The following is a 13677-nucleotide window of genomic DNA, read 5'->3' as shown; positions in this document are numbered from 1 at the left end:
TCCTCTGCATAGCCTAACCTGCCCTTGGGATTTTCCAAATCCAGCAGAGCAACATAGGTGACACAGTGAGACACCCAGGTGGGGAAAAGAAGGAGGAGAGAAATCCCATTGCATTAACATTAATTCTTGCGCTGGCACAATGATGTAGCTGGGTACCCACTTGAATGGCCTATATCAATTCATATGAAGGCAACTGAATTTTCAATGTGTATTTTTCTCTTATTTCTCTGTCTGTTTTTTATTTTCTTCTATTAAAAATCAATAGAAAAGAAAAGAAAGGTATTATGACAGGGTAGTGGGTCCTAGTCTCAGTGTCTAACTAATCACCTGGCTGTGTACAGGTTTTTTTTTGGGGGGGGGGTTTAATCTGCAGAACTCAATTGCCAGAAGTCAGAAATGTAACAGTCGAAAGGGAGAAGATTCTGCTGATTGTTTGACTCAGTTCCCTGATTGTGCATTATTAGTAACAAACTTCAAGACCAATCTCTTGTCCAAATCATATAATATTTTTAAGAATAGATAATACACAAATAAATGTATGGAGAGTTTTATAATGTTGCTGAGCTTATTTATTGATAAACCGAATCAAGATGTTGCAAGATATTCACTGGCTCACAGAGAATAAGCAAAGAGAATAATGGATTTTGTGTGTGTGTGGTGATGCAATGAGTGAAGCTTAAAGAGAAATGGGACTTCTTTTGTAGATGTTTCATAGTCTTGTGCATCTTAAGCTTAGTTGCATTTTCCGAAGTATTCCATTTTCAGCTTTCTTCCACTTTTGCTGATGAGGAAAAAAAGAAGTAAATAAGTATGAGAATTCATAAGATGCAGCTTTCATTATAACTCCTTAAACAGAAATACTATATAGGTGGGTAAGCTTATGCCATAATTGCTATGTGTCTTGCGGACGGAAAAGGGCTGAGGAAGAATCCTGTCAGAGACCCTGGAAAACTACTTCCCGTCAGCCTAGCCAATATTGATCAAGAGGGACTAATGCTCTTTTCAGGTCTACCATTTATGGAAGATTTCCCTTCTCCCGCCTTCATCGTACATCTGTGTCAAACCTCTCTAGCAGCAAATGTTCAGACTTTTACCTAGTGCAATTTCAAGATCCACATTAAGGAAACACCTAGTATAGGCCTTTGTTACCTTCAGAATAATGTTCTTATTACCCAATGATGAGGATTTTTGTTATTTTTCTTCTGGGCCAACCCTACTACCTTTTGCGTTGTGTCTGGCCTTGTGGGATGGCGATAGTGTTGGGATGCTCCTAAGGAATCGGGGACAATTGGCAAGCACCCAGCTGGCCCTAGCCCACGGGCCAACTGTTCCTCTTAAGATGGAATGGGATATTCTAACAGATGGAGCCCATTTGGGCCTATTTCCCCTCCCCATCCCCCTGGATCGCTCTTAGCAGCAGCAACAAGAGTGTCAGGAGGGTGGTGCATGTGAATAGCCCTCCCAAGCCACTCCATCTTCAAATTCAGGGCTACCTACAGATTAGCTCTGCTCACCATGTTCCTTTGGGCCTCATAAACAAGACAAAACTCAGGGCCATGGGCTAGAACCCCACATCGTGCAAAATGATTCCAGCACTGCCCGGGGGTGTGTGTCCCCCCCGCTTGACTTTCCCTTCTACATGGGTGCTGATTCTCAATTTCTTTTTATTTTGTTTATTTACATCTCACCATGCTTAGTGAAAATATAATCAAGTACTTTTTAACTTCCAACAAAGATGTATCGGGCGGGGGGGGGGGGGAGAGAGATTCCTGAACTCCAGAAGGTTGGACTACATGACTCTCGGGGTTCCTTCCAACTGCATTATTTTATGATATACTCACAAATATGCATCACAGAAGTCACACTGGTTGCCATAGGTCTCGCCATCAGAACCGCAGTGGGGACGTTTCTCGAAGATGCATGCTGGGTTTGGATGCCCTTTGCAATATTCCTGAAGACGAAGGACACAACAGTTTTAAAGGTCCTCCCCACTTAACCTTTGGACTGCAAGGCCTTTCTGATTATGACATGCCTAATAATGAGGCACAAATGAGGAATACACCAAGTGTTATATTCAGTTATGCATTCAAGCACAGGAAATGCTGATTTATTGTCCTGGCAAGCAGGGAATTGTGTGATAATGTTGTTCTCTATTCATCCCAAGTTCCCTCTTGAGGCATGTGATTCGGTGACATGGTAAGGCCCCACTGTGGGTGCTTAAACCTGTCAAAGTATAGATTGTCGGTGCCTGGGATTTCATGCAAGGCACCTTTAAAGTTTAAAATATTGCAGGGTTAGAACAGGTACAAAGATTTTCACACTGCCAAACAAAATTTGCAGACATGGTAGTCCCTTCAGGGAAGATTACCGTATTTTTCGTCCCATAGGACGCACTGGCCCATAGGACGCACCTAGTTTTTTTGGGGGGAAATAAAGGGGAAAAAATTTCCCTTTATTTCCCCCCCAAAACCAGGTCGGGGAATCCAAACCAGGTCAGGGAACAGTGGGATGGCGGCGCTGCGCCTCCCCGCTGTCCCCCGAGCTTGTGGGGTTGCCTGATGTCTGCCCGAAGTGCGGTGCGCTCTGCTTCAGCGCTCCCCGTGCTCCGTGCAGCAGTATGCTATCCACAGCCTAGGTAGCCCTGCGGGAACTCCAAGCTTCAGCGAAAGCCTGCATTCGCCCCATAGGATGCACACAGATTTCCCCTTCATTTTTGGAGGGGAAAAATTGTGTCCTATAGGGCGAAAAATACGGTAATCCTGCCAGATTGTGAGTGGGCAGCTCCAGGGGTTTCATGCTACACACATTTAACAGTTGTTTTTGCAAATAAATACTTGTAAAAAACACACAGTGAGTGCCTGAATTCATAAGACAGTGGCTAAATAATATGCCTGCAAGGTTGGGCTGTCTGTCTAGTAATAACAGAATAACCCCAGTAGGCTACTACAGAACACAAGCTGAAACTTTCTTACAAATTGTGGGTAGCAACTGGAACTAATAATAAGTCCATCGCCTTTTTTTTTTTTTAAAAAAAAGGGATGGGACTAGAGATGTGAAATCATGGGGAAAATCCAGCATTTGTATGTTATATTTGTGTTGATGTGTTTTTGTTGCCTGTATTATAAATTCTATTTTAAAAAATGACACATATACACACACAGAGAGAGAATAATTTAAAATTCCACAAGAAATATAAATTCACTTATCTTAACTCCATGCTACTTCCATGTTCTATCATAAGAATAAATGATTTCCCACTTACCGCTTCCCATGTTGCTTTCACAACAACATCTAGATGCAAAACATAGATAATGTGAAAATGATTTAGCAAATCCATATGTTGAATAATAGTCCATTTGATAACATTTATTTCTAGAAACCGAAAAGTGGGATGCATTGTATCTTGTACATCCTATGTTATCCTAAAAGTGCCTTGGTATATGCAATTTCCTTTAAATGTCACGGAGCATGGATAGGAAGACAAGCAAATCAATGGGAAATGGTAGTCCGTTAACTAGACTAAATACAAATAACTGTATATACTGGTTTAGTCCATATCTAACTGGGACCCAGCTCTCTTGATTTCCCTTGAATGCCTGGCTGAAAGGAGGGTACATGGTAGCTTCAGGGGGCATTAATATTTCAAGCCTCCGTTTTCAAAAAGGGTCCTATTGTGTGAATAGTGGTGGGTGCCTTGTGTAATGTAGAGCCCTGATGTAGAGTATCTTTATTTGATAGAGTAAATCTCACATAGGAAGACATTCATTCTGGCTCTTCCTGCCATGTATAATTTCATATAGGAGGAACCTTGAGAACAGACATGTTTCAGTGTTCAAAAGAATGAGAGAAAGGTACATGTGTGTGTGTGTGTTTGGGGGGATGTGTGTCCCTGTCCTTAGTGTCCCTATGTTTGACTACAATGTCCCCTCCTTCCATTAGCTTTCTGCCAGTGAACACCAACATTTGCAGGGAGATTTTAACTGGATTTGGCCACCACAGGTGGAGCCTTCCTACACTCACTTGAAGGCATGAATAGTCCATGGATTGTATGGTCCCTACACCTTTCTGAGAAAGAGAAGGTATGCAATATGAAATATGACTCACCTGAGTACAAAAAGAAGACCATCAGAGTGAGGAGGAAAAAGCTGCCTGGCTTCATGATGATGCTGGTGAGTTTAGTTCTGTCTGCTGCTTAGTGTTTTTCCAAGCAGTAGATGCTTCTCAGATTTCTCCGGCTGCAGTGAGGTCTGGACTCCTTCCCTAAATATATAGACGTCATTGTGGCACCAATGATGAAATCTCCCAGTCTCAAGAAATATTTACATGTGGAAATAGGACATTACAGAGGGCAGCAATGTGATGTAGCATGCATAACAGTTCCCTTCCTGTGCAGAAACTAGGGACATGCAAGAGATATGTGGTAACCAATAGCTTAGGAAGTTGCATGCAAAGTAGCTTGTCTTGACAATAAGCCAAAACAAGGCTGAAAAAAAGACTCCGGTCACATAGTATTTGTCAAAAGATAACAATTTATTACATGTACTCCTAGCCAACACTGATTTCAGATATATATATATTTTCCGGGGGTGGGGAGTTTAGATGTAGCTATCATGAAAACGCATCGAAAGGTCGGCGGTTCGAATCCCCGTGGTGGGGTGCGCTCCCGTTGTTCGGTCCCAGCGCCTGCCAACCTAGCAGTTCGAAAGCACCCCTGGGTGCAAGTAGATAAATAGGGACCGCTTACTAGCGGGAAGGTAAACGGCGTTTCCGTGTGCGGCTCTGGCTCGCCAGAGCAGCGATGTCACGCTGGCCACGTGACCCGGAAGTGTCTTCGGACAGCGCTGGCCCCCGGCCTCTTTGAGTGAGATGTGCGCACAACCCTAGAGTCTGTCAAGACTGGCCCGTACGGGCAGGGGTACCTTTACCTTTACCTTTATCATGAAAACCCATGGAAAGCGCCCTAGTTGTTCAACATGTAAGCTATAAAATAAAAGAGGTATTGTAAAGGTTGTCCAAGGAAGCAGTAGAAACACGTTATATACGTCAAACAGACCTATTATCTTTAATTATTTGAAAACCCCAGAAGTGGAAAACAAGCACAGAGAAAACAAGATTTGGTGATAGGAGAAAACAAGCCATGAATGTTTGGCGTGAGCATCTTGGATTTCCATTGTTTGAGGCAATTATCTTCTGAATACAAATTACTGGGAAAACAGCAGGTGGGTCCGGTGTTTTTGCCCCCAGGTCCTGCTTGCAGGCATCCCATAGGTATCTGGTTGTCAGCTGTGAGAACAGAATGCTGGGACAGAAGAGATATGGGCATGATCCAGCAGGGGTATTCTTGCGTTCTTCCGATGCTCAGAGTATTACCTCAAGGTCATCTTCATCATTTTCCAATTCTATTTGAAGCAGTATATTGCCATAGATCTAAGGGGTGGGGACACCCTTAAACTCTAGAAATGACCATATGCTAGGTTTTTGATTAATTGGGATATAGATTACAATACAAGCTGCAGGGCTGTGCCAGACAGAATTCCTGGACTGTCATATGCAAACCAGCCTGGTTGGCTTAGTGAAGAGCAAACGTGTTAACATGACAAAAGGCTTTGATGGGCCATCATGGAAGAATCCATGATGTGGATGTTAACAAGGTGATGGAGTGTATGTTTGAGGTGACAGGAAAAGGGAGTCTGGAAGCAAAGGATGCTGGGGGGAAGAAGTAGCAGGAAGAAGAACTGGGCTCCATCTTGGGAAGACTTGCTGAAGGCTGTCTTTGCTGCTGTAGGGTACAAGTCCCTCTTGAAATGCCCATAATTGTAAGATCTGGACTCCCTCCATGCAGATTGAAGGTGTATATAGCTTAAGAAAACATATTTCTTAAAGCCACAACAGTCTCCGCCGCATCCTCAATTCTCCAAAGAAACACAGACCCTGTGTGGGCCTGTTGCCTCCACTTGGCAGAGAAATGGGCAGACACTCGACTTTGGTAACAATATTCATTCTATTGAGATCTCAGTGGTTTGGAAATTTTTTGATACTTCGAAAAAGAAGGATGATGCAACCATCATTCAGCAAAACTTTAGAACTAAGGAGTTGCAATACAATTTTGCGGAGTGAATTCTGCTTCGTCTCCTTCCTAATCACCCCAGCGTCTCTCTCCAGCCCTTATGCCTTTGCTTATTAGCCACCCATGTATAGTCCACACCAACATCACCTCTCCATTCACCACACTAGCAGTTCTCTCGCCAATTTTCCTCATAAGTTTGTATTTAGGCTTGGTAGGTTTCTGGATGAAACATCGGCTCTGGATCCATTCCAGTCCGGCTTCCGCGCTGGTCATGGGACCGAGATGGCTCTCGTCGCCCTAACAGATGATCTCCGCAGGCAGCTGGATCGAGGCAGGTCGGGGCTGCTGATTCTTTTAGATCTGTCAGCAGCCTTCGACATGGTCGATCACGAACTCCTGGACCACCGCCTTGCCGACGTGGGGATCCAGGGCACAGTCCTTCAATGGCTGCGCTCGTTTCTCTCTGGTCGGGGACAGAGGGTGGCACTTGGGGGGGAATTGTCATCGCGCCACTCCTTGGTGTGTGGAGTGCCTCAAGGTGCAATACTCTCCCCAATGCTTTTTAACATCTTTATGCGCCCCCTCGCCCAGCTTGTCCGGAGTTTTGGGCTGGGTTGCCATCAGTATGCCGATGACGCCCAACTCTATCTGTTGATGGATGGCCATCCTGACTCAGCCCCAGACACACTGACCAGGTGTTTGGAAGCTGTGGCTGGATGGTTACGTGGAAGCCGGCTGAAGTTAAATCCTTCGAAGACAGAGGTCCTCTGGCTGGGACGGGACGATATGGGATTGGGGGGGGGCAACTCCCATCTCTTGCGGGGGTGCAATTAGTGCCAGCACCGTCCATTAAGAGTTTGGGTGTAATCTTTGATACCTCCCTCTCCATGGAGGCGCAGATTGCAGCTATAACAAAGGTGGCATTTTTTCATCTCCGCCAAGCTAAGCAGTTGGCCCCTTATCTCTCTTGCCCTGACCTAGCCACTGTGATCCACGCGACGGTCACCTCCAGACTGGATTATTGTAACTCGCTCTACGTGGGGCTGCCCTTGAGACTGACCCAGAAACTCCAGCGGGTGCAGAATGCCGCGGCGAGACTCCTTATGGGGTCTTCGCTGCGAGATCACATTCATCCGGTACTATACCAGCTGCACTGGCTCCCGGTGGAGTACAGGATCAGGTTTAAGGTGCTGGTTTTAACCTTTAAAGCCCTATATGGCCTAGGACCCTCGTACCTACGGGACCGCCTCTCCTGGTATGCCCCACAGAGAAACCTACGGTCTGCAAATAAAAACATCCTGAAGGTCCCAGGCCTCAGAGAGGTTAGGTTGGCCTCAACTAGAGCCAGGGCTTTCTTGGCTGTGGCTCCAATCTGGTGGAACGCTCTGTCACAAGAGACTAGGGCCCTGCGGGACTTGACATCTTTCCGCAGAGCCTGCAAGACAGAGTTGTTCCACCAGGCCTTTGGTCAGGGCCCAGCCTGACTCCCTCCTCTGGCAACCTGCACAGAATTTTGCTTAACAGTTGTCATTAATCTGATTTTAATTAATTTTTATAATGGAATGTTTTTAGAATGTTGGATTATTTGATTGTTTGATTATTTAATTGTTGTTAGCCGTCCTGAGCCCAGCTTCGGCTGGGGAGGGCGGGATATAAATAAAATTTATTATTATATTATTATTATGTGTTATACATGATATATCTTAGCCAATTTTGGAAACAAGAAGCTGATAGAAGAAATCTGGACCTTGGGTTCGGAGAATATTGAGGTTTCTAAATCTTGGCAGAGCTATGTCCCACGTATTCCTTCAGAGGCGCTTCTCCTGATCCTAAGCATTAAGCCTTATGAAGTAAGGCTTTGCTTTCAAGGAAGAGCGAATAGGATGGAAGCCTGACACATTATCAGATGTTTGCACAAAATGTGGGTACTTCCTGCCATTCCTTGCCATAAGCAGATATTCTGATGAGCAGTTGCGTTGCCTTCCAATGGCAAAGGCTGATGGACAGACACTATTTTCTCTGCTCTGTTGAGATTTCCTTGTGGAACAATACCTGTGAAAGTGAGGAGCTCTTCTGCTTTTCTCTCTCACTAAAACAAGATGGCTGCTGCATCTCAGAGATGAATGAACTTGGCAACTGGGCATATGCAGAACAGGATGATGGATCTGGTGGGCCATTGGCCTGATCCAGCAGCTGCTTCTTATGTTCCCCTTGGGCAGCAGAACTGTCTCCCCTTCTCTCCTCCTCCTCCTCCTCTTCCTCCTCCTCTGCATAGCCTAACCTGCCCTAGGGATTTCCAAAATCCAGCAGAGACACATAGGCGACACATTGGGACACCCAGGTGGGGAAAAGAAGGAGGAGAGAAATCCCATTGCATTAACATTAATTCTTTTGCTGGCGCAATGTTGTAGCTGGGTACCCACTTGAATGGCATATATCAATTCATATGATGGCAACTGAATTTTCAATGTGTACTTTTCTCTTATTTCTCTGTCTGTTTTTCCCCCTATTAAAAATCAATAGAAAAGAAAAGAAATGTATCATAGCAGGGGGATGGGTTTTTTTAATCTGCAGAATTACCAGAACTCAGAAATGTCATAGTCGAAAGGGAGAAGATTCCACTGATTGTTTGACTCAGTTCCCTGATTGTGTGTTATTAGTAAGAAACTTCGACACCAATCTCTCGTCCAAATCATATAATAATTTTAAGAAAAGATAATACACAAATAAATGTATGGAGAGTTTGATAATGTTGCTGAGCTTATTTATTGATAAACCGAATTAAGATGTTGCGAGATATTCACTGGCTCACAGAGGATAAGCAAAGCGAAGAATGGATTTGTTTTGTAGTGATGCAATGAGTGGAGCTTAAAAAGAAATGGGACTTCTTTTTTTGATGTTTCATAGTCTTGTGCATCTTAAGCTTTTTTGCATTCTCCTTTGTATTTCAGTTTCAGCTTTCTTCCACTTTCGCTGATGAGAAAAAAAGAAGTAAATAAATATGAGAATTCATAAGATGCAGCTTTCATTATAACTCCTTAAAGAGAAATACTATATAGGTGGGAAAGCTTATGCCATCATTGTTCTTTGTCTTTGGGATGGGAAAGGGCTGAGGAGGAATCCTGTCTGAGATCCTGGAAAACAGCTTCCTGTCAGCCTAGCCAATATTGAGCAAGAGAGAACAATATTCTTTTCAGGTCTACCATTTATGGAAGATTTCCCTTCTCCCGCCTTCATCATACATCTGTGTCAAACTTCTCTAGGAGCAAATGTTCAGACTTTTCCTAGAGCAATTCCAAGATCCACATTAAGGAAACACCTAGTGTAGGCCTTTGTAATGTAAGGTAAAGGTACCCCTGCCCGTACGGGCCAGTCTTGACAGACTCTAGGGTTGTGCGCCCATCTCACTCAAAGAGGCCAAGGGCCAGCGCTGTCCGAAGACACTTCCGGGTCACGTGGCCAGCATGACATCACTGCTCTGGCAAGCCAGAGCCACACACGGAAACGCCATTTACCTTCCCGCTAGTAAGCGGTCCCTATTTATCTACTTGCACCCAGGGGTGCTTTCGAACTGCTAGGTTGGCAGACGCTGGGACCGAACAGCGGGAGCACACCCCACCGCGGGGATCCGAACCGCGACCTTTCGATCGGCAAGCCCTAGGCACTGAGGCTTTAACCCACAGCGCCACCCGCGTCCCTTGTAGGCCTTCATAATAATGTTCTTACTATCCCCTAATTGTGGGACGTGGGTGGCGCTGTGGGTTAAACCACAGAGCCTAGGACTTGCCAATCAGAAGGTCGGCGGTTCAAATCCCCGTGACGGGGTGAGCTCCCGTTGCTCGGTCCCAGCTCCTGCCAACCTAGCAGTTCAAAAGCACGTCACAGTGCAAGTATATAAGTAGGTACCGCTCCGGCGGGAAAGTAAACGGCGTTTCCATTCACTGCTCTGGTTCACCAGAAGCGGCTTAGTCATGCTGGCCACATGACCCAGAAGCTGTACGCCGGCTCCCTCGGCCAATAAATCAAAATGAACGCTGCAACACCAGAGTCTGTCACAACTGGACCTAATGGTCAGGGGTCCCTTTACCTTTATCCCCTAATTCCCTGATGGCTTATTTGGTTATTTTTCTTCTGGGCCAACCCTACTATCTTTTGCGTTGTGTCTGGCCTGGTGGGATGGCAATAGAGCCCTCCTGGGCATATTTCCCCTGCCCCCCCCATCACTCTTAGCGGGAGCAATAAGAGTGCCAGAAGGGTGGTGCATGTGAATAGCCCTCCCAAGCAACTCCATCTTCAAATTCAGGGCTACCTACAGATTAGCTCTGCTCACCATGTTCCTTTGGGTCTCATAAGGAACACAAAACTCAGGGCCATGGCTTAGAACCTGACATTCTGCAAAATGATTCCTGCACTTCCCAGGAGAGGGGTGTCCCCCTGCTTGACTTTCCTTCTACATGGGTGCTGATTCTCTTTTTCTTTTCCTTTTTTTTTATTTTCATCTCACCATGCTTAGTGCAAATATAATCAAGTACTTTTTAACTTAGAACAAAGATGTCGGGGGGGGGGGAAGATTCCTGCACTGCATGAGGTTGGACTACATGACTCTCGGGGGCTCTTCCAACTCTATGATTCCATGATATACTCACATATATGCATTGCAGAAGTAACACTTGTTGCCATAGGTCTTGCCATCAGAACCGCAGTGGGCCTGGTACTCCATGGTGCATATTTGGTTTGGATACCCTTTGCAATATTTCTGAAGACAAAGGACACAACAGTTTAACCTTTCGACTACCCATTGTGGGTGCTTACACCTGTCAAATTATAGATCGTCAGTGCCAGGGATTTCATGCAAGACACCTTAAAGTTTAAAATATTGCAGGGTTAGAACAGGTACAAATTTTTTCATGCTGTGAAACAAAATTTGCAGACATGGTAGTCCCCTCAGAGAAGATTAATCTTGCCAAATTGCGAGTGAGCAGCTCTAGGAGTTTCATGCTAGACACATTTAGCGGGGTTTTTTTTTGCAAAAAAATACTTTAAAAAAACACACAGTGAGTGCCTGGATTCTTAAGACAGTGGCCAAATAATATGCCCGCAAGGTTGGGCGGTCTGCCTAGTAATAACTGAATAACCCCACTAGGCTACTACTGAACACAAGCTGAGACTCTCTTATAAATTGTGGGTAGCAACTGGAACTAATAATAATACCACCAACTTTTTTATTTTTTTTTAAAGGGGTGGGATTAGAGATGTGAAATCCTGGGAAAAACCCAGCTCTTGTATGTTATATTTGTGTCAATTTGTTTTTGTTGCCTGTATTTTAAATTCTATTTTAAAAATTGACACACACACACACACAGAATATTTTAAAATTCCAAAAGAAGTATAAATTCACTTATCTTAACTCCATGCTACTTCCATGTTCTATCATAAGAATAAATGATTTCCCACTTACCTTTTCAAATGATGCTTTCACAACAACATCTAGATGCAAAACACAGAAAATGTGAAAATTATTTCGCAAATCCATATGCTGCATAATAGTCCATTTGATAACATTTATTTCTAGGAACTAAAAAGTGAGGTGCATTGTATCTTGTACATCCTATGTTATCCTAAAAGTGCCTTGGCAATATGCAATTTCCTTCAAATGCCAGTGAGCATGGATAGGAAGACAATCAAATCAATGGGAAATGGTTCAGTCTGTTAACTACACTAAATACAAATAACTGTATATACTGGTGTAGTCCATAACTAACTGGGACCCAGTTCTGTTGATTTCCCTTGAATGCCTGGCTGTGGTGCTTTGCATGTTTAGAATCATGGCTACGTCCACTTTTTTAGTCACAAGTGCCACGAAGAGACCATGAAGAAAAGAGGGTACATGGTAGCTTCAGGGGGCATTAGTGTTTTGAGCTTCAGCTTTCAAAAAGGCTCCTATTGTGTGAAAAGTGGTGGGCGCTGTGTGCAATGTAGAGCCCTGATGTACAGCATCTTTATTTGATAGAGTAAATTTAACATAGCAAGAGATTCATTCTGGTTCTTTCTGGCATGTATCATTTCATATATGAGGAACCTTGAGAACAGACATGTTTCAGTGCCCAAAAGAATGTGGGAAGGCTCAAGTGTGTATGTGTTTTGGGGGGATGTGTGTCCCTGCCCCCAGTGTCCCTATGCTTAACAACAATGTCCCCTCCTTCCATAAGCTTTCAGACAGTGAACACCATGGTTTGCAGGGAGATTTTAACTGGATTTAGTCAACACAGGTAGAGCCTTCCTACACTCATCTGAAGACATGAATAGTCTATGGACTGTTTGGTCCCTACACCTCTCCAAGAAAGAGAAATTTTGCAATATGAAATATTACTCACCTGAGTACAAAAAGAAGACCATCAGAGTGAGGAGGAGAAAGCTGCTTGGCTTCATGATTTTGCTGGTGGGTTTGGATCTGTTGGCCTCTTAGTGCTTTTCCAAGCAGTAGATGCTTTTCAGATTCCACTGGTTATGGATGAGGTCTCGTATCTCTTCCATGTATTTATGGAAGTTTCTGCAGCCTTGATGATGAAATCTTCCCAATTTCTGAGAAATATTTACACATGCAAATGTGATTACACAAGACTGCAATGTCTTGTACCAATTTTAATGGTTTCCCTTTCAATGCACATTCCACGTGTATGCAATAAACATTTGGCAACCTGCTCCTTAAGAACTATGGCTTCTGGTGTGATGATGACATTGCTGTTGCAGGTCACAAGAAATGAGGTAGAAACAAAACAGTTTTAGAAATGTTGGGATTCTTTTGATCATAGGCAATTGTTTTAGTACAAAGAAAAACAAAGGAGCCTTACTCGTTCAGCATGTAAGCCATAAAATAAAAGAGGTATTGTTGTCTCAGAAAGCAATACAAACACATTATATACGTCAAACACTTATTATTTCAAATTGATTAAAACTACAGAAGTGGAAAACAAGCATAGGGGAAACAAGATTTGCTTGATAGGAGAAAACAAGCCATGAATGTATGGCGTGAGCATCTTGGATTTCCATTGTTTGAGGCCATTTTCTTCTGAATACAAGTTACTGGGAAAACAGAAGGTCGTTCCAGTGTTTTTGCCCTCAGGTCCTGCTTGCAGGTATCACATAGGCATCTGTTTGTCAGCTGTGAGAACAGGATGCTGGGACAGAAGAGACATGGGCATGATCCACCAGCGCTATTCTTATGTTCTGATTAAACCACACTTCCGATCCTCAGAGTATGGCCCCAACAATATCTCCCCCATTTTCCCTTGGAGATTGTTCTTGAAGTGGCATGTTCATTCTATTGAGATCGCAGTGGCAAGGCAAATCCTTGATACTTCTAAGGATAGAAGTCTCACAATTGTAAATGGGACTCAACGGTACGGTGATTTTGGAGAGTGCTGGTTGCATTGCCTTCTTTTTAAAAGTGTCAGGTATTTTGTAATATCTTTGCATCAGAACATAATAGCGCTTACTTCAGGTAAGCTACAGTGGCTGCAGTGGCAGGAGGGCAGCCCCACAGCTCTGGCCCACCCAATGTGCCACTTCTGGATGCTGAACTTTGACTTGGACCCTCAGCCAGATCCAAC

The 13677-nt window shown here is 44.1% G+C and overlaps 2 protein-coding genes across 2 annotated transcripts; both read right to left on the bottom strand.

Annotated features, from left to right (window-relative positions):
• Positions 1 to 653: 653 nt before the first annotated feature.
• On the bottom strand, positions 654 to 4224 carry LOC310669812 (ovomucoid-like). Its single transcript, XM_083424203.1, has 4 exons — positions 4105 to 4224; positions 3263 to 3291; positions 1842 to 1951; positions 654 to 781 (listed from the first exon to the last, which is right to left on the bottom strand). The coding sequence occupies exons 1-4, from the start codon at positions 4157 to 4159 to the stop codon at positions 733 to 735; spliced, it is 243 nt and encodes an 80-aa protein (XP_083280329.1). The 5' UTR covers positions 4160 to 4224; the 3' UTR covers positions 654 to 732.
• A 4591-nt stretch (positions 4225 to 8815) lies between these two features.
• LOC310669799 (ovomucoid-like) lies at positions 8816 to 12575 on the bottom strand. The gene is made up of 4 exons (XM_083424177.1): positions 12442 to 12575; positions 11526 to 11554; positions 10714 to 10823; positions 8816 to 9040 (listed from the first exon to the last, which is right to left on the bottom strand). The coding sequence occupies exons 1-4, from the start codon at positions 12494 to 12496 to the stop codon at positions 8986 to 8988; spliced, it is 249 nt and encodes an 82-aa protein (XP_083280303.1). The 5' UTR covers positions 12497 to 12575; the 3' UTR covers positions 8816 to 8985.
• Positions 12576 to 13677: the final 1102 nt, after the last annotated feature.

This window comes from Podarcis tiliguerta (genome assembly GCF_965153285.1).
Source record: "Podarcis tiliguerta genome assembly, chromosome: 2".
NCBI lineage: Eukaryota > Metazoa > Chordata > Lepidosauria > Squamata > Lacertidae > Podarcis > Podarcis tiliguerta.
The sequence above is the reverse complement of the archived record's forward strand: the minus strand, read 5'-3'. Positions and strand labels throughout refer to the sequence as shown.